Source organism: Abramis brama (assembly GCF_963993115.1).
Source record: "Abramis brama genome assembly, chromosome: 19".
Lineage (NCBI taxonomy): Eukaryota > Metazoa > Chordata > Actinopteri > Cypriniformes > Leuciscidae > Abramis > Abramis brama.
In genome coordinates this window covers 33,982,850-34,008,605 of record NC_139981.1, presented here as the reverse complement: position 1 = coordinate 34,008,605, position 25,756 = coordinate 33,982,850, and the positions used below count along the sequence as shown (strand labels likewise).

At 39.8% G+C, this 25,756-nt stretch overlaps 1 protein-coding gene across 2 annotated transcripts in view; it reads left to right on the top strand.

Moving 5' to 3' along the window:
* nvl (nuclear VCP like) overlaps positions 1-24,674 on the top strand; it is a 42,402-nt gene extending 17,728 nt beyond the window's left edge. Inside the window, exons 4-23 of one of the 2 annotated variants that reach the window (XM_084093295.1) lie at positions 1,882-1,969; positions 2,055-2,115; positions 2,820-2,987; positions 5,206-5,326; positions 6,503-6,579; positions 7,257-7,391; positions 10,104-10,205; positions 10,944-11,061; positions 12,216-12,360; positions 13,939-14,116; positions 15,838-16,059; positions 17,389-17,493; positions 18,403-18,465; positions 19,079-19,198; positions 19,370-19,469; positions 19,554-19,660; positions 19,752-19,828; positions 22,715-22,803; positions 22,887-22,966; positions 24,093-24,674. In XM_084093295.1, coding sequence (XP_083949421.1) covers positions 1,882-1,969; positions 2,055-2,115; positions 2,820-2,987; positions 5,206-5,326; positions 6,503-6,579; positions 7,257-7,391; positions 10,104-10,205; positions 10,944-11,061; positions 12,216-12,360; positions 13,939-14,116; positions 15,838-16,059; positions 17,389-17,493; positions 18,403-18,465; positions 19,079-19,198; positions 19,370-19,469; positions 19,554-19,660; positions 19,752-19,828; positions 22,715-22,803; positions 22,887-22,966; positions 24,093-24,137 — 2,201 coding nt within the window. In that variant the 3' untranslated portion in view covers positions 24,138-24,674. The remainder of the gene's footprint in view (positions 1-1,881; positions 1,970-2,054; positions 2,116-2,819; positions 2,988-5,205; positions 5,327-6,502; positions 6,580-7,256; positions 7,392-10,103; positions 10,206-10,943; positions 11,062-12,215; positions 12,361-13,938; positions 14,117-15,837; positions 16,060-17,388; positions 17,494-18,402; positions 18,466-19,078; positions 19,199-19,369; positions 19,470-19,553; positions 19,661-19,751; positions 19,829-22,714; positions 22,804-22,886; positions 22,967-24,092) is intronic. The other variant, XM_084093296.1, reaches the window with a different exon arrangement.
* Positions 24,675-25,756: the final 1,082 nt, after the last annotated feature.

Below are 25,756 nucleotides of genomic sequence, written 5' to 3'. Positions count from 1 at the left end.
CCCTATTAGAACTATTCTGTTCTATACTTTTATGAATTCTATGAGAAAAAAGCGAATAAAGACTGTGAGTCAATGTTCAGAAATTATTAATTATTATTATGTTTTGAACTATGCCGTATAGCTGTGTGTAACGGTGTGCTTGTTGTCAAACTCAAAAATGTGTTTATTTTTAATTATTAAAAAAAAAATTATAGGAAAAATTTAATAATTGTATTTTATTGACAAAATATTTTAGTTTTTTTTTTTGATTAGATCAGATTACATTTGAATCTGTCAACCCCATCTATGGGGCATGTTGTCACATTTCACTTCCAATCTTTCAGGGTAAATCAAGAAAAAAGTATATACTGTATTAATTAATCAAAACCACATAATTGTACTAGACGTGTGGGAAATTAATTTGGGAAAAAATAAATACTCTGAACCCAAAGTAGGTTTACAAAAATGGAGAAAGTCAAAAATCGTTAGGTTGTGCCCCACTCTCCCCACAAACATCTTCCTGAATCTGGCCTAGCACAGGGGCCAAGTGTAGTCCTGGCCTAGCACAGGGGCCAAGTGTAGTCCTGGCCTAGCACAGGGGCCAAGTGTAGTCCTGGCCTAGCACAGGGGCCAAGTGTAGTCCTGGTCTAGCACAGGTGCCAAGTGTAGTCCTGGTGTAGCACAGGGGCCAAGTGTAGTCCTGGTGTAGCACAGGGGCCAAGTGTAGTCCTGGTCTAGCACCGGGGCCAAGTGTAGTCCTGGTCTAGCACCGGGGCCAAGTGTAGTCCTGGCCTAGCACCGGGGCCAAGTGTAGTCCTGGTCTAGCACAGGGGCCAAGTGTAGTCCTGGCCTAGCATAGGGGCCAAGTGTAGTCCTGGTCTAGCACAGGTGCCAAGTGTCAATTTATACATTTGACATAATTTGCCCCGCTCTCCCCAATGGCCCATCTTCAGTGCACACACGCCTCCCGAAACTGGCCTAGCACAGGGGCCAAGTGTAGTCCTGGCCTAGCACAGGGGCCAAGTGTAGTCCTGGTCTAGCACAGGGGCCAAGTGTAGTCCTGGCCTAGCACAGGGGCCAAGTGTAGTCCTGGTCTAGCACCGGGGCCAAGTGTAGTCCTGGCCTAGCACAGGGGCCAAGTGTAGTCCTGGCCTAGCACAGGGGCCAAGTGTAGTCCTGGCCTAGCACAGGGGCCAAGTGTAGTCCTGGTCTATCACCAGGGCCAAGTGTAGTCCTGGTCTATCACAGGGGCCAAGTGTAGTCCTGGCCTAGCACAGGGGCCAAGTGTAGTCCTGGTCTATCACCGGGGCCAAGTGTAGTCCTGGCCTAGCACAGGGGCCAAGTGTAGTCCTGGTCTATCACCGGGGCCAAGTGTAGTCCTGGCCTAGCACAGGGGCCAAGTGTAGTCCTGGTCTATCACCGGGGCCAAGTGTAGTCCTGGTCTAGCACCGGGGCCAAGTGTAGTCCTGGTCTAGCACCGGGGCCAAGTGTAGTCCTGGCCTAGCACAGGGGCCAAGTGTAGTCCTGGTCAACATGCAGTTCCTCCATGGTGTGACTTTGAACATGACAACCTTTTCACCTCACTAAGCCTCCTTCATGAAATGACCAAACGATGTTATAGATGTCTTGGATTGTGTTGTGTAAATAGGTCTAATTGAAGAATTTGTATGAATTCTGACTATGGTGTTTCAGAGTATAAAACCTAATATTTCACTAACTTAACCAACATAAAGTCAAAATTGCAAGAAAAAATGAGTGATAAAACGGGTTAAATGCTGTAAATGAAAACCCCTGCGTTTGAGCAGAATATCAGTGTTTTAATTTCTGTTCTCTCGAAGCTGCAAAGGAAACATTTTGAGCTGTTAGTCGTAAAGTGTCTTGAATGGTTGTGTGTGTGTGTAGTGTATGCAGTGATATGCAGCGAGTCTGACATCAGTGCCCTGGAGAACACACATCTGGCCAAACGAGCGAGACGCAGCCGAGAGGACGGGTACGACACCACACACACTCTTCATCCTCAGCATTATCTGTGTGTTTCCCCTGTGCGTTTACAGCTGTTCTCTGGTGTGTTTCAGGGAGGACAGTCCCGTCAGCGAGTGCAGCACTGACAGCGAGGACGACATCCCTGAACATGAAGTAACTGCACTTTCACTCCACAAAACACGAAACATCAGATCTAACTCCAGCCAGAATGAAGCCGCGTCTCCATTACTCTTCAAAGTGCGCAGATTGAAAACACGCCCAATGGAAACATATATATCACAACTCCCATATATCGCTAAACCGTTTCTACGCTCGTATGAGGGGGTTTTTCAGGCAATACGAAAAGGAATATTTTGCAAAATTGCAATGGAAACAGTTTTAGCACATTTACAGGTCAGCTGACGTACATGATGCGGTGTGTTTGGACAGAAGACGAGACAGGGTTCTTTATGAAACTCATAAAAGACAAAATAATTACGGGAATACTGGATTCTAAACAACAAAGAAAAGCCACAATTTATCAAGAGCTTGAAGCAGAAATGAGGAGAATCTCCCAGAAACTCCTCATATGAGCCGCTCTCAGTATAAGAGTCTTTCCTCGATATTAATGTTGAATAACACGCATACGTCTCCATCATTAATAATAATGTCCAGTGCGGCGGCTGATATACATAAACCTGCTAACATCCGTCGCCATGATGTTTGGAATGACTGATCATGAGAGGAAAAAATTATGTTTTCGTCGCATAACATCGGTTAATGGAAACGCAGTCATTTCGCAAGTTTTTTATCAACATTTGGAAAATATTGCGAAAGTTTTGCGCAGCTGTAATGTGAACGCTTGTGTTTCTCCACAGCACACGAATCTGCTGAACAGCTCTCTGACGTCTCTGTACCAGCGAGGAGCGAGCGGCTCGACGCCGCAGAGGAGCGAGGGCTGGGTCCTGGACACCACTGGAGACGCACAGCAGAACATCTGCATCGACCTGTGTGAGGACGAGCCCGCCAGCACTGCGGTAAACACGGTAACGCCAGCCTTCATAACACAGCCTTCCCTAAAAGCCCTAAAATTAGACTTTTTTTTTTCCGCTGGGTCCTAAAGTCAGTTTTTTCAGTGTGCATTCAGATACACATGTAGACATTATAAAATATTTTTTTGGTAAAGTTTTAGCTTTTTTAGTTTGAATTTTGAGCATTTTTAGGTTTTTCTATGTGTACTGAGGCATTCCTCACATTCCCATGAATGGAATACGTGCGTTTGCGTCTGCCATGTAAGCGGACAGATGGGATATTCCCGTCGATGCGAGTCGTACGTCCCTGAAAAAGCGACGGTGGCGGATGATGTCAACTCCAACCGCGATCACATGACTCTTTTCAATGGCGCAATGGAGGACGAAGGCTCAGCCCAATGTTTTGCTGACCTTTAGAGATGTGCGGAAAGCAGAAGCTTGTATTATCATTTCGTCTGCGTCCATTGCCAATCATTTTTACTTCCTTTTCAGCCTAAGCTTTTCCTGATGCGTGCGTCTACCTCGGGTGTTTTGTCAAGTGTATAGTGAACATGCAGATATTGGATATGGGTCACTCTGAAAAGATCGGATAAATAAAATTGGATATAGTCAAGTCGGACTTGAGCATCTTGACCTGCAGTGTAAATGCAGCCTAAATGTCACTAGATGATGTCATGCACCAACTAACATCTGTTCTTCCCCTAATCCATGCTCATATACTGTATTTTAATACAATATATAGCTGATTGGCCAATAAAGTTGTTCTCATTTACATATTTTCTGTCAGACAATGGAACAAGTACGACCTATGGAAGCTTGTTTCCGTAATTGCGACTTTTTATCTCACAAATTTTACATGATTTAAAGTTGCAATTGTGTGGTATAAAGTCAGTATTGCATGATATAAAGTCGCAATTGCGAGAAATAAACTTGCAAATCTGACTTTTTCTCAGAATTGCATGTTTACATGTCACAATTCTGACTTTATAACACACAATTGTAACTCTATAACATGCAACATGAGATATTGCTCAGACTCGCTCTCCCAGTTTAAAACTAGATTAAAGAGGCTACATGCGATTTTCTGAAATTTAAACTCGCGACTGACACCTGTGGCCAAAAAACGGAACTGCTCTTCCTTTCTGCTCGCTCTCGTACGTGCACACTTCACAAGTCATCCGCTGCAAAGAAGTCAACATTATGTTTACAGAGGTAAGAACAGTCAAATACATATATTGTTTGAGAAACTAAGTTTGTTTGCTGACTAGCGGTGGTGGCAGAGTGATCTGAAACGTTTAACATGAACGCGCTTGACGTCACATCCGCAGACAGCGCGCGAAAAATCCGACCCGACAGAAAATAAGAAAAATAGGATACAGGCTTATAGGTGCACCCACTGTGAGCTGACAAGGTGTCCGTATGCTCATCAGGAGATGTTTGAGTCATAAATGGTCAAATAAAAAGGCTATTGTTACGTTTATTTTGGGGGAAAAGTTGCATGTAGCCTCTTTAAAGACGCATCTCTTCAGCCAGGCATTCATATAATACTTTTAATCTTGCAGTTAAATCCGACCTCTAGTTCATAAACGCCAGAGGAGAACTGGCCCCCGACTGAGCCTGGGTTCTCCCAAGGCTTTTTTTCTCCATTAGGTCACCTGATGGAGTTTTTCGGTTCCTTGCCACTGTTGCCTTTGGCTTGCTCAGTTGGGTGATATTTGGGGATATTTAATTTAATTAATCAATCAACAATACTATTGATCAGCATTACCAAACGTGGACGTTTTCCACTAGAAACAAACATTGATGTATTATTTTAATTTAATACTGTGAAGCTGCTTTGATATAATCTGTATTGTGAAAAGCGCTATATAAATAAACTTGACTTGACTTGACTTGATATAAACTCGCAATTGTGAGATAAAAAGTCCAAATTGTCTTTTAAAATGTTATATTCTGTGGTGGAAACAAGCTTCTATACTGACCACGTTAACCAGCAGTCCAAAAAAAACGATTGAAAAAAATTTAAGTGATTAAAGTTCTTTTTCATGAAATATTAAAGCGTTTGCTGCTTTGTTAAAAAATCCGCTACACATATGAAAGTTACATTACATCCCCTTCATTCATTAATACTGTCATAAATGTTCCAGCATTGAAATGCCCACATATGTTGGGAAAGGCCGAAATGAAGCAAGGGGAGCTTTTACATCTACATCTTGTCACGATGTGTTCACAGAAGCAGAGAAATCCGTCGAAGAAACCGAGACCAAAGAGCGGAAAGCTGAAGAGAACGAAGAAGAGCAAGCATGACGAGGACGTGGACGACGAGATCAGCGACGCAATCCTGCAGAGAAAGAGTCAGTGCCTCGTCACACACTTAATCCACGTTCTAGCCATCAAAACCGTGAATCTCAGAGAGAGAGAGAGAGAGTGTGTGTGTGTGGGGGGGGGGGGTTATCAAAGTCTAAAGAAACTGTGTTTTGCATCAAGAAGAGAGTTTTTCGGACCGTTAGGATTGTGCAGTGTGAGAAACAATGTTGTCATTATTGAAATTGTGGAAACACTTAAAATAAGGTTCAATTAGTTTACGTTTTAGTTTACATTTTAGTTTAACTAAAAATAAGCAATACATCTGTTGCAGTATTATTATTATCTTTTGATAACTCTTTAGTTTAGAGTCCAATTCTCACTGTTAACTAGTTGCTTGTCATCATGGATATTACTAGGATATTGGCTGTTTATTAGCACTTATAAAGCACATATTAATGCCTTATTCTGCATGAGCATATTCTACATCCTTTAATCCTACAATATCTAAACTCAACATCTACCTTACTAACTATTAATAAGCAGTAATTAGGCAAAACCCTAAACTAATGTGTGACCCACTTTACAATAAGGTTTATTTTGTTGTTAACATTAGTTAATATGAACTAACAATACAAAATACTTGTACAGCATTTATTAATCTTATTTAATGTTAATTTCAACATTTACTAAAATATTTATAAGATCTAAAGTTGTATCTGTTAACATGGTTGCATTGTGAACTAAGATGAGCAGGATCATGTTTATTAATAAAGTTTAGTAAATGCTGTAAAAGTAATTGTTAATGTTAGTTAACGCATTAAGTAATGTTAACTAATGGGGCCTTATTGTAAAGTGTGACCATCTTTATTAACATTAGTTAAATTTACAATTAACATCAACATATCAACTTTTGATTTAGTAAATGTTGAAATTGACATGCTTTAGAATTATTTTTCATTGTTAGTTCATGTTAACTAATGTAGTAACTAATGTTAACTAATGGATCCTCATTGTAAAGTATTTATACATCATGATAGTATTTTAAATGGACAAATCAATAAAATGTGATGCAAAAAACCTTTAAAAAAAAGCTTTATTTTCTTGATGCAAACCATATTTGTGAATAGTTTATTGGGTGTGATATGAGCCAGACATGCTTTTGTGATGTCAGGAGTCAGGGCGTCAGTCTGTGTGATAAAAGTGTTTCCTCTTTTTAACTCCAGGGAAGATCAAGACCCATGAGCTCCAGCACTGCGCTGTGAAGTTTGAGGATTTCGGTGGCAGTGATGAAACTCTGCAGGTGAACCGCTCGCACACACACACACACACACACACTGATGACTAACTGCTCGCACGCACACACTAATGTCTAACTGCTCACACACACACTGATGTCTAACATACTCACACACACACTGATGACTAACTGCACACACACACACACACACACACACACACACACACACACTGATGACTAACGGCTCGCACACACACACTGATGTCTAACTGCTCACACACACACTGCTCACACACACACTGATGACTAACTGCTCGCACGCACACACTGATGACTAACTGCTCGCACGCACACACTGATGTCTAACTGCTCACACACACACTGATGTCTAACTGCTCACACACACACTGATGACTAACTGCACACACACACACACACACACACACACTGATGTCTAACTGCTCACACACACACTGCTCACACACTGATGACTAACTGCACACACACACATACACTGATGACTAACGGCTCGCACACACACACTGATGTCTAACTGCTCACACACACACTGCTCACACACACACTGATGACTAACTGCTCACACACACACTGATGACTAACTGCTCACACACACACTGATGTCTAACTGCTCACACACACACTGATGTCTAACTGCTCACACACACACTGCTCACACACACACTGATGTCTAACGGCCTCCGGTTGCTTGTGTTCTTCAGGATGTGTGTAAACTGCTGATCCACATGAGGCATCCGGAAGTGTACCAGCGGCTCGGAGTCGTTCCTCCGCGGGGATTCCTCCTTCACGGGCCGCCGGGGTGTGGGAAAACACTGCTCGCTCAAGCTGTGGCCGGAGTGAGTGACTCTGTGTGTGTGCGTGTGCGTGTGTGTGTGCGTGTGAGTCAGTGAGTGAGTGAGTGAGTGAGTGAGAGTGTGAGTGATTGTGTTAGTGTGTGTGTGAGTGTGTGTGTGTGAGTGTGTGTGTGTGAGTGTGTGTGTGTGTGTGTGTGTGTGTGTGAGAGTGAGAGTGAGAGTGATTGTGTTAGTGTGTGTGTGAGTGATTGTGTTAGAGTGTGTGTGTGTGTGTGTGTGTGTGAGTGAGTGAGTATGTGTGAGTGAGTGTGTGAGTGAGTGAGTGAGTGAGTATGTGTGAGTGATTGAGTGAGTGAGTGAGTGAGTGATTGTGTGAGTGTGTGTGAGTGAGTGTGTGAGTGTGTGTGTGTGAGTGAGTGAGTATGTGTGAGTGAGTGAGTGAGAGTGATTGTGTTAGTGTGTGTGTGAGTGAGTGTGTGAGTATGTGTGTGAGTGAGTGTGTGAGTATGTGTGTGTGTGTGAGTGAGTGAGTGAGTGAGTGAGTGAGTGTGTTAGTATGTGTGAGTGAGTGTGTTAGTATGTGTGAGTGAGTGTGTGAGTGAGTGTTTGAGTGAATGTGAGTGGGTGAGTGTGAGTGTGTTAGTATGTGTGTGTGAGTGAGTGAGTATGTGTGTGAGTGAGTGGGTGAGTATGTGTGAGTGAGTGTGTTAGTATGTGTGTGTGTGTGAGTGAGTGGGTGTGTTAGTATGTGTGTGTGAGTGAGTGAGTATGTGTGTGAGTGAGTGGGTGAGTATGTGTGAGTGATTGTGTTAGTGAGTGAGTGAGTGAGTGAGTGAGTGTGTTAGTATGTGTGAGTGAGTGTGTTAGTATGTGTGAGTGAATGTGAGTGGGTGAGTGTGAGTGTGTTAGTATGTGTGTGTGAGTGAGTGAGTATGTGTGTGAGTGAGTGGGTGAGTATGTGTGAGTGAGTGTGTTAGTATGTGTGTGTGTGAGTGAGTGGGTGTGTTAGTATGTGTGTGTGTGTGAGTGAGTGAGTGTGTTAGTATGTGTGAGTGAGTGAGTGTGCGAGTATGAGTGAGCGGGTGTGTTAGTGTGTGAGTGAGTGGGTGGGTGAGTGAGTGAGTGAGTGAGTGAGTGTGTGTGTGTGTGAGTATGTGTGTGAGTGAGTGTGTGAGTATGTGTGAGTGAGTGGGTGAGTATGTGTGAGTGAGTGTGTTAGTATGTGAGTGAGTGTGTGTGAGTGAGTGAGTGTGTGAGTAGGTGAGTGTGAGTGGGTGTGTTAGTATGTGTGAGTGAGTATGTGTGTGTGTGAGTGAGTGGGTGAGTATGTGTGAGTGAGTGTGTTAGTATGTGTGTGAGTGAGTGAGTGTTTTAGTATGTGTGTGTGAGTATGAGTGAGTGGGTGTGTTAGTATGTGTGAGTGGGTGGGTGAGTGAGTGTGTGAGTATGTGTGTTAGTGTGTGTGTGTGTGTGTGAGTGAGTGAGTGAGTGAGTGTGTGAATGAGTGAGTGAGTGTGAGTGGGTGTGTTAGTATGTGTGAGTGTGAGTGAGTGGGTGAGTGTGTGTGAGAGTGAGTGTGTGTGTGAGTGAGTGGGTGTGTGAGTGAGTGTGTGTGTGAGTGAGTGGGTGAGTATGTGTGAGTGAGTGTGTTAGTATGTGTGTGAGTGTTTTAGTATGTGTGTGTGAGTATGAGTGAGTGGGTGTGTTAGTATGTGTGAGTGGGTGGGTGAGTATGAGTGAGTGAGTGAGTGGGTGGGTGAGTGAGTATGTGAGTATGTGTGAGTGAGTGGGTGAGTGAGTGAGTGTGAGTGGGTGTGTTAGTATGTGTGAGTGAGTGAGTGAGTGAGTGAGTGAGTGTGGGTGTGTTAGTATGTGTGAGTGGGTGTGTGTGAGTGAGTGTGAGAGTGAGTGAGTATGTATGTGTGAGTGAGTGAGTGAGTGAGTGAGTGTGTTTTTCACTGCTGAGCAAGTGTGTCTGGTGTGTGTGTAGGAGACGGGTTTGCCCATGCTGAAGGTCTCTGCACCGGAGCTGGTGTCTGGAGTGTGAGTGTGAGTGGGTGTGTGAGTGTGTGTGTGAGTGAGTGTGAGTGAGTATGTGTGAGTGGGTGTGTTAGTATGTGTGAGTGAGTGAGTGTGAGTGAGTATGTGAGTGAGTGAGTGAGTGAGAGAGAGTGTGTGAGTGAGAGAGAGTGAGTGAGTGAGTGAGTGAGTGAGTGTGGGTGTGTTAGTATGTGTGAGTGGGTGTGTGTGAGTGAGTATGTGAGTGGGTGGGTGTGAGAGTGAGTGAGTGAGTATGTATGTGTGAGTGAGTGAGTGTGTTTTTCACTGCTGAGCAAGTGTGTCTGGTGTGTGTGTAGGAGACGGGTTTGCCCATGCTGAAGGTCTCTGCACCGGAGCTGGTGTCTGGAGTGTGAGTGTGAGTGGGTGTGTTAGTATGTGTGAGTGAGTGTGTGTGTGAGTGAGTGTGAGTGAGTGAGTGAGTGTGTGAGTGGGTGTGTTAGTATGTGTGTGTGAGTGAGAGTGAGTGAGTGAGTGAGTGAGTGAGTGAGTGAGTGAGTGAGTGAGTGAGTGAGTGAGTGAGTGAGTGAGTGAGTGAGTGAGTGAGTGTGGGTGTGTTAGTATGTGTGAGTGGGTGTGTGTGAGTGAGTATGTGAGTGGGTGGGTGTGAGTGTGAGAGTGAGTGAGTGAGTATGTATGTGTGAGTGAGTGAGTGTGTTTTTCACTGCTGAGCAAGTGTGTCTGGTGTGTGTGTAGGAGACGGGTTTGCCCATGCTGAAGGTCTCTGCACCGGAGCTGGTGTCTGGAGTGTCTGGAGAATCTGAGCAGAAGATGCGGGAACTGTTCGAGCAAGCCATAGTAAGAGTCACAGTCCTGAACATGTCTTCGCCTTCCGAGAGGTTTGATTGAGCATCAACATCAGATCCTTCTGATCTTCACTGATGAGTATTTGCTGCTGTAACTAGTAGTATAGAGGAAGATATGATGGGTTCATCTGTCACATACATTAAACACACATAAACACACATTTATGGACTGAATTTAGTGATGAAACTGACAGAATTTGAAAGCTGAGACTTTGTTTCACATCAAAAGTATCGAAGCTTACAGCCATAATTGGATAGCAGGAGCTACAGATGATGTTTAGTGAAGATTTGTTCATACATCACCTAAAAACAGTACAGACACATCGATTCTTGGGATTTAAGAATCAATATCGGTTCATCAAAATGAAGATTGATTAAAATAAAAAAAGTTCCGATATCTTACGTTCTGTAAGCGGAGATTACGATCTATTTGCAGCTTAATAACTTTATTCACAATGAAGAGAAAGACGGTGCGAATGCAACGGCTACAAGCAAAGAACTGAACAAACTGAGGGCACAAATACACAGGATAACAAGAACTCAACAAGACACAGGTGCACAACATAATCAGTAACCATGGTAACAAACTAGTGACTAGAACACAGGAATTAGGAAGGAAACAGGAAAACAAGTATGCCTCTGAATTGAACCGAAAGTAAGGCTAACCGTGACATCAGTGTGTGTCTCCATTGGTGGTTGTGTAATTGTTTGATCTCTGTGTTTCCTGTAGAGCAGCGCTCCCTGTATCCTGTTCATCGACGAGATCGACGCCATCACTCCTAAACGAGAGATCGCCTCCAAAGACATGGAGCGAAGGATTGTTGCTCAGCTTCTCACCTGCTTGGATGGTGTGTGTGTTGATCTCACAAAACTCACGGTTTGGTTCATTTATGGTTTTTGAGCCACGGATCGGATCATTTTTCGTATCAGCAAAAATAAAATGTAAATACATCTTATGGGCTGAAGGGGGGGAGGGGGAGGGGGGTTACATGTAACTTTGCTTTTCATTTATTACTCAAAGCTCACATGAAGTACTTCGACACCACAGCAGAAACTACTAGCCTAACTGATAAAGTTCAAACATTATTAAAAACAAGTGAACAGTCAGTAATAAAATAAGAACAAATACACAAATTGCAATCAGAGATTAATACTAAATAACAAAGTTACAAAGTCTAACAGTAATATTCAGGTACAAAAATTAATAATTAAGCCTAAATGTAAAATAACACTATTTGTTCACTGTAGAAATTAAGTATAGTTTCATCTTTTGTTAAAGCTGTATTCTGTTGTTTTATTAACATTAATGACAGACGACAGCAGGAATATTAGTCTGCCGTCACTTTAAGACGAATAAACTGACAAACATCCGGTTTCTTTCTCAACTGTTCACTGACAACAGAACCGAGAGAACACTTGCAGAGACGGGTGAGTGAGTGAGTGTGCAATTATGTGTTCGAGCACCTCTCTCTCTCTCTCTCTCTCTCTCTCTCTCTCTCTCTCTCTCTCTCTCTCTCTCCTCTCCCTCTCTCTCTCTCTCTCTCTCTCTCTCTCTCCTCTCTCTCTCTCTCTCTCTCTCTCTCCTCTCCCTCTCTCTCTCTCCTCTCCCTCTCTCTCTCTCTCTCTCTCTCTCTCTCCTCTCTCTCTCTCTCTCTCTCTCCTCTCTCTCCCTCTCTCTCTCTCTCTCTCTCCCTCTCTCCCTCTCTCTCTCTCCTCTCCCTCTCTCTCTCTCCTCTCCCTCTCTCTCTTTCTCTCTCTCTCTCTCTCACAAAATTTTTTTGAATGTGTAAATTGGCAAGACAAAACGCGTCCAAATGATACACTTTCTCTCTATGATGGTTAAATTTAGCAGTTGATCTGCGAATCACACGTGTGCCGAACCGTGGGGAGATGATCCGTTCAGATCACGATCAGCTGCGATCCGTTGCTTAGTCTGTTCTGTAACAAACTGACTGAGTGTGTTTATATAATTTTATAATCGGTTGTTTCTTGTTGTCTTTAGACCTCAGCTCGTTATCGGAGCCGGCTCAGGTGTTGGTGATCGGAGCCACGAACCGCCCGGACTCGCTGGACCCGGCCCTGCGGCGAGCCGGCAGGTTTGATCGAGAGATCTGTCTGGGGATTCCTGATGAGGGCGCGCGACTGAAGTACGTGTCGTCACTGAAGAACATAACCCGCTCAATCAGCTGAGGCTTACTAATGTCATAGCTAAAGAGCACCTATCAGGCTCTTTCTTGTTCATCTTTCAGTAATACTTTCTTTGAAGCCCATGCTTATAATGAATTACATTGCTTTTTGCTTTTTTAATGCGCATGCTCATGATCCATTATACACTGATTTATAAGTAAACACTCAAATGATGTATTTCAAGACGTTTGTCAAGTTTTTGACATTAAAGCGCTCTTGTATGTAGGACTAATTTCTTACGCATCTAATCCCACGCCTCCGTTTCTAATTCCAAAACTCATTTTAGAGTTCGTAACGTTGGTTTGAGCCACTGATAGCAGACTAATGCAGTTATTAAAGAGAGAGAGAGAGAGAGAGAGAGAGAGAGAGAGATTGCAATAAGACAGAAAAGTATGTGCATCAATAATATTTAATTTATTTATTAATTAATTTGTTTTAATTAATTAATTCTTTTTTTTCTATTATTGACAGTAGGCTAGCCTAATAAATCAAACACAAAGCCCTTTTATGTATTTTTTATATTATCTAAAATAATAGCGAAAACCCATGCAGCAGGACTATCAGTTTATTTATAGGCCTATATTCAGTTTAATTTTCTATTGATTACAGTTTGGACTATATACTTTATTTATTAAAATTAAACTGCACATTTCCATTGATTGTGAAGTTAGCCATCCAGAATGGCAGATCAAGCGCATGGGGCTGCATTTGCAATGACTTTTTAATAATTCAGAATTATTTCTGTCAAATAAGTGAAAATATTGTTATTAATAGCTGTGCTGTGTTATTATAAATACTTATTGTGAGTGATAATACAGTTATTAACCTCCATAAATGCATTATTGATGGCTTTAAGTAAAGTGAAAACCTAGGATGCCATTATGAAGAAATCATGGAGATGTGCTCATTATACATTTTAAGTTGTTTACTTGTAAATGTAACTAATTAACAATAATATAATAAAATAAAATATATATTTTAAAATAATTAAAAACAGAAATCATTAATACAAACAGTTGGAAAAAAATGTATCTTTTCTTAATGTTACATACTAGCAAAACACTGCAACAATATTTTTAAAGTATAATTTCAAACTGCAATAAGAAAAACCATACATATGGCTGAGGAGATATAGATGTTAACAAATCAAAATTACCATATTCATGACCTCGAATGCAAATATTAGCGATTAAAGACATAATTGATAGCTAATTGGTACAGCAAAGAAGTGTCTCTGGATCTATTTTATATTTGATCATTTATAAATCAGTGTATAATGGATTATGAGCATGCACATTGAAAAGGCAAATGCGTTACTTATAATTATAAAAAATAAGATAAATCTAACTATAACTGTTGTTATAATGCAGTATAGGACTTAATGAATCTTTATAAATATATTTTATAGAATAGTAATACTTATAAATAAGTATAAATTGGGCTATAATTCATTATAAGCATGGATATAAAGTGTTATCCATCTTTCTTTAGTGTTGCTGTCTAAAAACTAAATGTCTCCTCAATTTTTTCCATCGCAGGATTCTGAGGACACTTTGTCGTAAGATCACGTTGCCGGAGGACTTTGACTACCGTCAGCTGGCGCGTCTCACGCCGGGTTATGTGGGCGCAGATTTAATGGCGCTGTGTCGTGAGGCGGCCATGACCACCGTCAACCGAATCCTGCTGAAGTCCAGCAGTGAAGACGCCTCTCCACCGGTAACACACGTTTAAATATGTGGGATAATGCCATTTTCACTAATGTAAAATAAGTCTCTGATGTCCCCAGAGTGTGTGTGTGAAGTTTGAGCTCAAAATACCCCACAGATATTTTTATATAGCATGTTAAAGTTTTTGAGGGTGAGCAAAAACGCACCGTTTTCATGTGTCCCTTTAAATGCAAATGAGCTGCTGCTCCCGGCACAGGGGGCGGAGCTACAACAGCTTGTGTCCTTTTACCTCACACACACACACACACTGAACATTTCAAAAACTTTAGCCTTTTGTTCAAACTGGAGTCAGAATGATGGAGAGACTCAAGAAGAAGTGACAACATGTAGAAGCAACAGGACATTTCTGAATGGTTAGTTGATGAGTTTAAGTAGCTGATGTGGAGTTATCTTCTAGTCATTGATTAGCATATTCTGTCATGATAATCTATAAATCATGTTCAGGGGCGGGGTTTATGTAAATTTTAGGGTTTGTGATGTCACTAACCCGTGAAGAAGCTCCTGTAGTCTCTACCAGCCGTTTGTTGTAGTCCTTAAAAAGCCATTTCTGTAAAAGAAAATATCTCTCTTTGCTTTGAACTTTGAGCGTTGTAACTTTGCAGATGTTGTTTATGCTCAAACAGCAACATTACACACTAACTAAAGTTAGAAAAGTGAAATCATATTCAACCACCCCTTTAAGTCCACTTTTATTTGCCCTTCCCTCACTGACTTCCCTCCGTCTCGTTCACCTTGATGTGCGCCATCGCTTGCGTTGCATGTGAAACCATTGCAGTGTCTTTAAATTAGGGCCTTTGAAGACTCTTCTAGTCGACTAGTAGTGAGTGCTTCTCCATCGTCATCTGTCTTCAGTGTGTAATGTTGCTGTTTGATCATGAAGAAGCTGCAGTTCTTCTCTATATCAGTGTCAGTGTTTCTGAACTCCTGAAACGCCTCCATTCTTGAGTTTCTTCTGAGAACGAACACGTCACAATATTCCTCATTATAATAATTAATGCGCAGAATAAAGGGGCGGGGCCTGGTTGAGTTAGTTAGTAGTGTGTTAAACTGGCGGTTATGGTAAGGGGCGGGACATTTCCCAAACACACTCGAAGCGCTCGACCAATCACAACACACTGATCCAGCCGACCAATCAGAGCACAGTGTGCTTTTCAGAAGGAGGGGCTTCATAGAGACAGGAAGTAAACAGAGCGTTACTGACAGACTGGGAAGAGAGGAGCCGCAACAATGGAGAATATGAGGAGAATAATCAACATTCTAGTAGAGCCTGAAACAACATCAAGACTTTGTCAAAAGCTTAATAGGAGCTCTTTAAATGTGAAATTTTGGCTCTTTATTGCCAACTTTTGCTCAATATAAATTTGAATTGCACTTTTTCCTCAAAACATAATTTAAACAGTAATATTTGATTGGCTATGTAATGTTGTAAATGTACAGTCTCATGACCAGATCTGACAAATGTTATAAAGTAGGTTCAACATCATTTAATTTTCACATTTTTTCACACATTTAGATTTTGCTTTAGATTTTTTTAGAAAGGCTAAAGACAAGACATGACATTCAAGCGGGAAAACCTGCTCTAGTAGAGCCCAAAAACAACATCAAGACTTTGAGAAAGGGCTCTTTAAATATTTAGCAGTTTGAAATGGTAATACACTGCAATAAAACACAGATCATGTAATGTCCGGCCACTGTTTGTGTTCCTGGCAGAAATGTGAGCTGGAGCAGCTGTTGTCTCTGCTGAAGACGAACGAGTCTCTGAGCGAGGAGCAGCTTTCTGGACTCTGCGTCCTCATGTCGGACTTCAAGTCGTCGTTAGCCAGTGTCCAGCCGTCCGCGAAGCGCGAGGGTTTCGCCACCGTACCGGACGTGACGTGGGAAGACGTGGGCGCCCTGCACGACATCCGCGAGGAGCTCAACATGGCCATCATGGTACTGAAGATTATTGATAATACTTCAAGCATTGCATCGGTTCATGTTCTTAGTTCAGCCTTAAAGAAGAAGTTCACCCAAAAATGAGAATTAGTCCATGATTTACTCACCTTCAAATCATCCTAGGTGTAAATGACTTTCTTCTTTCAGAGGAGTACAGATTTATATTAAAAAATGTCCTGGCTCTTCCAAGCTTTATAATAGCAGTGAATTGCTGTTTCTGTTTTGAAGTCCATTAAAGTGCATCTATTCATCATAAAAGTGCATCTGTCCATCATAAAAGTGCATCTATCCATCATAAAAGTGCATCTTTTCATCATAAAAGTGCATCTATCATCATAAAAGTGCATCTGTCCATCATAAAAGTGCATCTATCATCATAAAAGTGCATCTATCCATCATAAAAGTGCATCTATTCATCATAAAAGTGCATCTATCATCATAAAAGTGCATCTATTATAAAAGTGCATCTGTCCATCATAAAAGTGCATCTATCATCATAAAAGTGCATCTATTATAAAAGTGCATCTGTCCATCATAAAAGTGCATCTATTCATCATAAAAGTGCATCTTTTCATCATAAAAGTGCATCTATTCATCATAAAAGTGCATCTATTATAAAAGTGCATCTGTCCATCATAAAAGTGCATCTATTCATCATAAAAGTGCATCTATTCATCATAAAAGTGCATCTATCATCATAAAAGTGCATCTATGCATCATAAAAGTGCATCAAAAGTGCATCTATCATCATAAAAGTGCATCTATCATCATAAAAGTGCATCTTTTCATCATAAAAGTGCATCTGTCCATCATAAAAGTGCATCTATTCATCATAAAAGTGCATCTATTATAAAAGTGCATCTTTTCATCATAAAAGTGCATCTGTCCATCATAAAAGTGCATCTTTTCATCATAAAAGTGCATCTATTATAAAAGTGCATCTATCATCATAAAAGTGCATCTTTTCATCATAAAAGTGCATCTATTATAAAAGTGCATCTGTCCATCATAAAAGTGTTCCAAAAGTGCTGGATTGATGCACTTTTGTCATGGATGGATCCACTTTTATGGACTTCACTGCCTTTATAAAGCTTGGAAGAGCCAGGATATTTTTTTAATAAAACTCTGATTGTGTTCGTCTGGAAGAAGAATGTCACACACACCTAGGATGACTTGAGGATGAGGAAATCATGGACTAATTCTCATTTTTGGGTGAACTATCCCTTTAATGTGTATTTAGTCTTGTTGAATAAACCCTGCTACCTAAGAAAGGTGAAGATGATGAGTAAGGCCAGATCTGACGGTTGTGTGTGTGTGTGTTCCCAGGCTCCCATCAATAACCCGGAGTGTTTCCGAGCTCTGGGTCTCAGTGCGCCGGCTGGAGTGCTGCTCGCCGGACCGCCCGGCTGTGGGAAGACCCTCTTAGCCAAAGTCTGTGAACTTTTATTTCAATCTGCATTACCGCCATTTGACTTTTGAAATACGTTTTGACTGTGTTGGTATGTGATTTACGGTGGTGTCAGGTGTGGAGAAAGCTTTCAAATGAACCTTGAAAGTGCTTGAATTTGACATTGGAAAAGGTGTACGAACCCTGGCAATGGTTTATTTTAATGGCGTCCCGGATCGCATCGGAGGATTGCATGTTTGTTCGGAGCGTCTGACTGCAGATTGTTTTGTAGTCGTGGCACAGTGTGTAATGGAGAGTTTGTGGAGAAACGTGTTGACAGATGAAGCATCTGACAGCAGCTGCATCACAAACCATGAGTAAATGATTTCATAATGCCTGTAAATGACAGTTTTATATGGATAATGTTTTCAAAACACTCGTGAGTGGGTGTTGATCCGGTTTCCTATGCAGTGGCATCAGCCAATCAGAACAGCGGCTCACTGACAAGCCTTAAAAACAGACCATTTCAGACAGAGGGTTGAAAATAATAGTTTTTATGCAAATATATATATATATATATATATATATATATATATATATATATATTGTGCAAAAAAAACGTTAATTAACATTGTAAGTAAACCTCAAGGAACATATTCAGGAAAATAAAGTCCATGCTGTGACAACTTTAAGACACATTTGTAAGTTCACATCATCCTGTTTCCCCAGCAAAAACCCTAAATTATTTTTCTCTGTGACAAAAGTTTATGATTCTTGCGCATTTTGTTCATCATAATCTTCATAAATTGAAGGGGTTGTTCATCATTTACGACCCTCATGTCGTTCCAAACCTGTAAGACTGAAGTTGATCTGGAATCTGAGAGGTTCAGGACTGTTGTTCTGATCTAGTTCTGCACAGACTCATTCCTCATCAGTCTCTCGTCTCGTTACAGGCTGTTGCTAACGAGTCCGGCCTGAACTTCATCTCGGTCAAGGGTCCAGAGCTGCTGAATATGGTGAGATCCTCCTGAGGAGTTACTCTCCTTTAAGATCATATTGTTCATCTGTGTGTAACATGTCCAGATCACATTTCAACATTTAATTATATTTCGCATAAAAGTACATTTTAAAATTCAGAAGTAAATAAGTATAACAAATATTACCATGGTATATAAATACTTGAAGTAAAAATGTCATGAAAATGTCACAATGCAAAAAAAAAACACTTAAAGCCTTTATCTATAATGCATTTTAAAGGTATCATAATGTACATCCTAATGCATTATATCTTTACATAAATAACTGTAACCAAAGTCGAATGGCATTATAATATTCACAGATTCCTTGTTGCGTCTGAAATTGGTTGTTTGTCGTGTTTTAATGTATTATACTTTCTAAAGGTGTATTATAACTGTGGTTACATTTATTTATGAGATCATACAGTGCATTAAAGTACTTTTATAATGCATTAAATATAAAGGCTTCAAGTAAAGTGTTAAATCTTAATGGTTCTATTGATTTAATTTCTGTATATTTACGTCATGATGCAGACATGTTGAGCCATCAGGTGTGTGTTTGCAGTATGTGTTGTTCAGCCATCATCAGGTGTGTGTGTGTGTGTGTTTGCAGTACGTGGGAGAGAGCGAGCGAGCGGTTCGTCAGGTCTTCCAGAGAGCCCGTAACTCTGCACCGTGTGTGATCTTCTTTGATGAGATCGATGCGCTGTGTCCTCGTCGCTCAGAGCATGAGGTGAGTGTGTGTGTGTGCGTGTGTGTGCGTGTGTGTGTGTGTGTGTGTGTGACAGAAGAAGCGATCATCTCTTCCTCTATACTACTAGTTACAGCAGTTAATAAACCCTGGTTAGATATGATGATGATTATGAAGTTGATGATCAGTGGTGTGTGTGTGCGTGTGTGTCAGTCAGGAGCCAGTGTTCGTGTGGTAAACCAGTTGCTCACCGAGATGGACGGCATGGAGAATCGCCGGCAGGTTTTCATGATGGCCGCCACCAACAGACCAGGTGATAAACTGCAGAGAAGCGTTTGTGGCCATCTTGAGATGTTGTGTCAGCTCTCTATAACGCGTAAATGACTCCACGTCTCAGATATTATTGATCCGGCTGTGCTGAGACCCGGACGACTGGACAAAACTCTGTATGTGGGTTTGCCGCCCGCCGCGGACAGACACGCCATATTACTCACCATCACTAAGGTGAACCGCGCTTCAACACACACATGCGGACGTCTGAACCGCTGTGATCATGTGACTTGGGTAATCTTGTGATTTATTCACTGTGTTTTAGGGAGGCACCAAACCACATCTAGATCCAGACGTCAATCTTGAGGAAATTGCCCATGATGCACGCTGTGAGAGTTTCACGTAAGTTTGTAAATTGTTCTTAATGATCCGAGAGATCGAAACGCTTTCCCTCGCTGAGACGCTGGACTTCCTCATGAGTGATATTAATTACGATCTGATTGTAGAACTGAGGCGGCTGCCGATACTCTGCGCTAGTGTGTTTTACAGACAGAAGTGTTGCGCGTTCGTCTATTGTAACAAACTCCAGATTATTTTTTTGTTTCGTAGGTTTTGGCTCTATGCATTAGGGGTGAACCGATATGGAAATTTTGGCTGATATTGATAACCGATAATCCTTAATATTTGATAGCCGATAATCCTTAATATTTGATAGCCGATAACCGATAATCCTTAATATTTGATAGCCGATAATACTTTATATTTGATAGCCGATAATACTTTATATTTGATAGCCGATAATACGATAATACTTTATATTTGATAGCCGATAATACTTTATATTTGATAGCCGATAATCCTTAATATTTGATAGCCGATAATCCTTAATATTTGATAGCCGATAACCGATAATCCTTAATATTTGATAGCTGATAACCGATAATCCTTAATATTTGATAGCCGATAATACTTTATATTTGATAGCCGATAATACTTTATATTTGATAGCCGATAATACTTTATATTTGATAGCCGATAATACTTTATATTTGATAGCCGATAATCCTTAATATTTGATAGCCGATAATCCTTAATATTTGATAGCCGATAACCGATAATCCTTAATATTTGATAGCCGATAATACTTTATATTTGATAGCCGATAATACTTTATATTTGATAGCCGATAATACGATAATACTTTATATTTGATAGCCGATAATACTTTATATTTGATAGCCGATAATCCTTAATATTTGATAGCCGATAATCCTTAATATTTGATAGCCGATAACCGATAATCCTTAATATTTGATAGCTGATAACCGATAATCCTTAATATTTGATAGCCGATAATACTTTATATTTGATAGCCGATAATACTTTATATTTGATAGCCGATAATACGATAATACTTTATATTTGATAGCCGATAATACTTTATATTTGATAGCCGATAATCCTTAATATTTGATAGCCGATAATCCTTAATATTTGATAGCCGATAACCGATAATCCTTAATATTTGATAGCTGATAACCGATAATCCTTAATATTTGATAGCCGATAATACTTTATATTTGATAGCCGATAATACTTTATATTTGATAGCTGATAACCCTATATATATGATAACCAATAATCCTTAATATTTGATAGCCGATAACCGATAATCCTTAATATTTGATAGCCGATAATACTTTATATTTGATAGCCGATAATCCTTTATATTTTTATAGCCGATAATCCTTTATATTTGATAGCCGATAATCCTTTATATTTGATAGCCGATAACCGATAATCCTTAATATTTGATAGCTGATAACCGATAATCCTTAATATTTGATAGCCGATAATACTTTATATTTGATAGCCGATAATACTTTATATTTGATAGCCGATAATACTTTATATTTGATAGCCGATAATCCTTAATATTTGATAGCCGATAATACTTTATATTTGATAGCCGATAACCGATAATCCTTAATATTTGATAGCTGATAACCGATAATCCTTAATATTTGATAGCCGATAATACTTTATATTTGATAGCCGATAATACTTTATATTTGATAGCCGATAATACTTTATATTTGATAGCCGATAATCCTTAATATTTGATAACCAATAATCCTTAATATTTGATAGCCGATAGCCGATAACCGATAATCCTTAATATTTGATAGCCGATAATACTTTATATTTGATAGCCGATAATCCTTTATATTTGATAGCCGATAATCCTTTATATTTGATAGCCGATAATCCTTTATATTTGATAGCCGATAATCCTTAATATTTGATAGCCGATAGCCGATAACCGATAATCCTTAATATTTGATAGCCGATAATACTTTATATTTGATAGCCGATAATCCTTTATATTTGATAGCCGATAATCCTTTATATTTGATAGCCGATAATCCTTTATATTTGATAGCCGATAATCCTTAATATTTGATAGCCGATAATCCTTTATATTTGATAACCGATAATCCTTTATATTTGATAACCGATAACTGATATATTGGCCGATAAATCTAAATCTTGAAATAAATTGATTGCCTGATTACAGAAACAAAAGGCAAACAAATACAGTGGACAACTGCTTTTACTTGAACAGTGAACCCATAATTATAATTAGGCCATACTTTATTGGCTTTAATATAGTAATTTTTTAATAATAATAAAATGATCCAAACTTTAAGGAAAAATCTAATTTTTTTTTTTTTTGTTTTCCTTTTAATAGTAAAGCTCTGTTGTGCAACTCTGTCTGCCAAAACAATAAAAGGAAATGTTTAACTATCATTTGATTTACATTTTAAAAGATTAAAAAGTTGTTAATGAATTAATCTGCTTAGAATTTAATTTAACCATTAAAATGGAATCCAGAAAAATGTAAACGGAAACACGGAATTTGGGAAAAATAAAATGGAATTTGATGAAAGAAAATAAAAAATATTTCATAAGGCCCTAAAAATATATATATTTTTTGTCATAATTTTGAGAACAATTTATTGAAAGTTTAAGTTTCATGATTAATTAGACATGATTTTTTGATAACTAACATTTCATTTAAGCATTAAATCAGAGTCCAGAGAAAAAAACAATCCAGAAAATGTATATTTAAATGGGGGGAAACAGAATTTAGGGAAAAATAAAACGCATTTCATAATGCCATAATTTTCGAATTGGACTGAAAACATGAAAAATGAACCGTAATCTGCCGATGCCGATGTGTGCGTCCCTGCTCTCCACAGTCTGACGTCTGTTGTTGTGTTTTAGAGGTGCGGATCTGTCGGCGCTGGTGCGAGAGGCGAGTGTGAACGCTCTGAGAGTTCACCTGAACACAGGACCAGCTCAAACACACACAGGTAACACACACACACACACACACACACACACACACACATCTGGAGCAGAAACTCTGAGTTTGAGCCTGTGTTTTGTGTCACAGAGCCAGTGAAGGACATCAGAGTGAGCCGAGTTCACTTCGAAGACGCCTTCAAGAAGGTGCGCCCGTCCGTGTCCAAGAAGGTGAGAGACCAGAACAAGACCAACAAGACTTCACAGTTAGTCACAGCGGACTGGGCTTTGATTCAATTGTATAAAAATTGCATTAGCTACAAAATTGTGTCTCAGAGCGTCAGACGAAACACAGTAAACGCTGTCGTGTTCTCCGGCGTCCGGATGCTGGTGTTCGAGAACACACTCGTGTGTGTGAGACGCTTCTGGAGGGAATTACACCAAATCATTCTGATCACACACTTCGACTCCGGCGTTTCAGAAACACCAAACTAACATTAGAGACGCTGCGACGCCATTGGTCCACTGGTTACTCCAGTTATCCAATCACAGCTGACGCTGAGGCAAAGTCTTTTGGGGGATTTATTGTTAATGTTTCTCGATCATAGTTTATGTGCATGACTTCTTATAGGATAAATTAATTATCCACCTTAATTGAGCACATACATTTTATATGTGCATTTTTTATTTATTTATGTGCATCTTTGCGTTATAAAAATAGGTGGATGGAAACATCGCTACTGACTTGAAATTTCTTTATTAACATTAGTCAAGTCTCCATCATTTATACAGCGCTTTAACAGTAGAGATGTTTCACAGCAGCTTTACAGTGATAATAGAGATTACAGTAACACAGATTGTTTTGGCTTTACAGCAGATCTAGAATAAAGTTATTGTCCAGATAAAGTTAGTTTTGATTGATTCACTTCTGTTGCAAAGATCATTAGTTATTAACTTAGCGGCCGCTAACACACACCGTTCTCACAGAAAACAGAAACTTTAATGTGTTCTGGACGTTCATTCACCCACGACAGTGTTTGGAGTTCGAGAACACACACTCTGAAACGGGTTCCAAGGTGCAAGCGTTGAACTTATTAAAAAACGTTATTATCTCAGTGTAAACTTCAGAAACGTGAATCTGTGAAAGCGCTGACGGCGTGCTCATATGTGTTTAGTCTATATATATATATATATGTGTGCGCAGGCGTGAGTCTTTATTTCTTCATATTACGTGACCCTTTGGTTCAGTCTGAACAGAATGCGTGAGATATCCATAAGCGGAGCTCTTGCAGCTTTCACACGCCGCTCGCTCGTCTCTCATTGGCTGCTGTAATCGGGTTATTATTTCTGCTTGCAGGAGCAGTTAATGTACGAGAAGCTGAAGGAGACTCTCACCAGATGACGAGCGCTGACGAACGACAGTCCAACACACAGGAGCACGATGCTCATTCAGCTCACGGAAGACCAACATCTCTACAGAATCAAAGATTTAATGAAATTATATATGCAATAAACTGTATATATGAAAGGAAGGTTCATAAAGTGTTTTAACAGGAAAATTATACAATTTGTGCAAATTGCTGGATTAATACTGTTACAGGAAGTCTTGAAAACAGTGAGTTTTACAACTTGTATAAATTGTTCATTTTAATCTTTTTGGGGGGGATTGATTATTAATAGATTGAGCTTTATAGTTTTTTGCCTGTTGATTTTGGAGAAGAATCTCACACACACTCAACAGAAGTACATTAGTGTCTGCTTGGACACACTTGATGAGGTCCTAAACGAGCGCCAGCAAAGAAAGATCTTGTGTGTGTAAAAGGTTTGACACTCAAATAAACTTGTATTTCTCATCTTTTAAAAAAAAAAAAAAAAAAACTTTTGATTTAAAAGCTTGTTCTTGAAACTGGTTTTGTATATAAATATATATCATCATGCCGACATGTTTCTTTCTTCCCAAACAGACAAGCTGGAAAAGCAGCCGATTGTCCAAACGTTTAACTAGTATGTTAACACATGCAAATAAGTTTATTTAACTTTTGTTTAGCATTTTAAATTAGCTCAGAAATGTATTATATGATCAAGTGAGATCATGAACAGACGCAGTCACATGACCAAAGGGAATCGAGGAGGGAAACTTTGGTTTCTGGGGTGCAGAAAAAGACAACGGGAAAATAACAAAATAATGCATTAAAATGAGGAAAGCAATGAGCAAATGAACAAACAGACATTATTAGGCGTAACCTACTGGTGTCTAAGAGGGCGAAGTGATTAACAGTTCAATTAATAATTAAAAGATTAATTGCTCTGCTCTACAGTAATTTGAAAGTGATTGCAGTTCCAGTTTTGGCCACAATCTTACATACGGCTCCTTTAATTCATAAATACAGCCACTTGCTTCATTACTGAGTGAATGACTCGATGACTCGCCTACTGGCGGTTTTAATATTTAAAAGCATCATTGCATTGTTTTTACCATCATTGCATATTTCTATATTGAACATTTATTTATTTAAAGCATTATTTATTTTATGAAGGTATTCGTAAAGGTAAAAATGCACTGGAAAAATCGATTTAAGGGGGCAAATATTGTCCCTTACTGATAAAGGTGTGACTGAAGATTGTGTGTGCGCAGAAGGATGTTAAAGCCTCATGGGGTACAACTCTAAAAAGTTTGAGAACCACTGGGACTGGGTTTAGGAATAGAACAAAATCAACATCACAGCACAATACACACACCAAGGGCAGAAAGTAGGCCTAATATTCAGAGGTCACTTACAAAGTTAGGTTAAAGATACAAACAAAGACGGATTCAAACAAATAGCAGATCAATTACAGTGTAGAATTTACAGACTGTGAGCTGAAGAGTATTCAGATGAAGGAGAGAAGGGTGGCTGTTTGACGGATGTCTTGAGGAAGAGCATTCCGCAACCTCGAGCCACTACACTAAAGACTCCCACCGTTATCACACTATTGAAACCGACTGAATATGACACAGCCCCACCTGAGATATTTTTCACC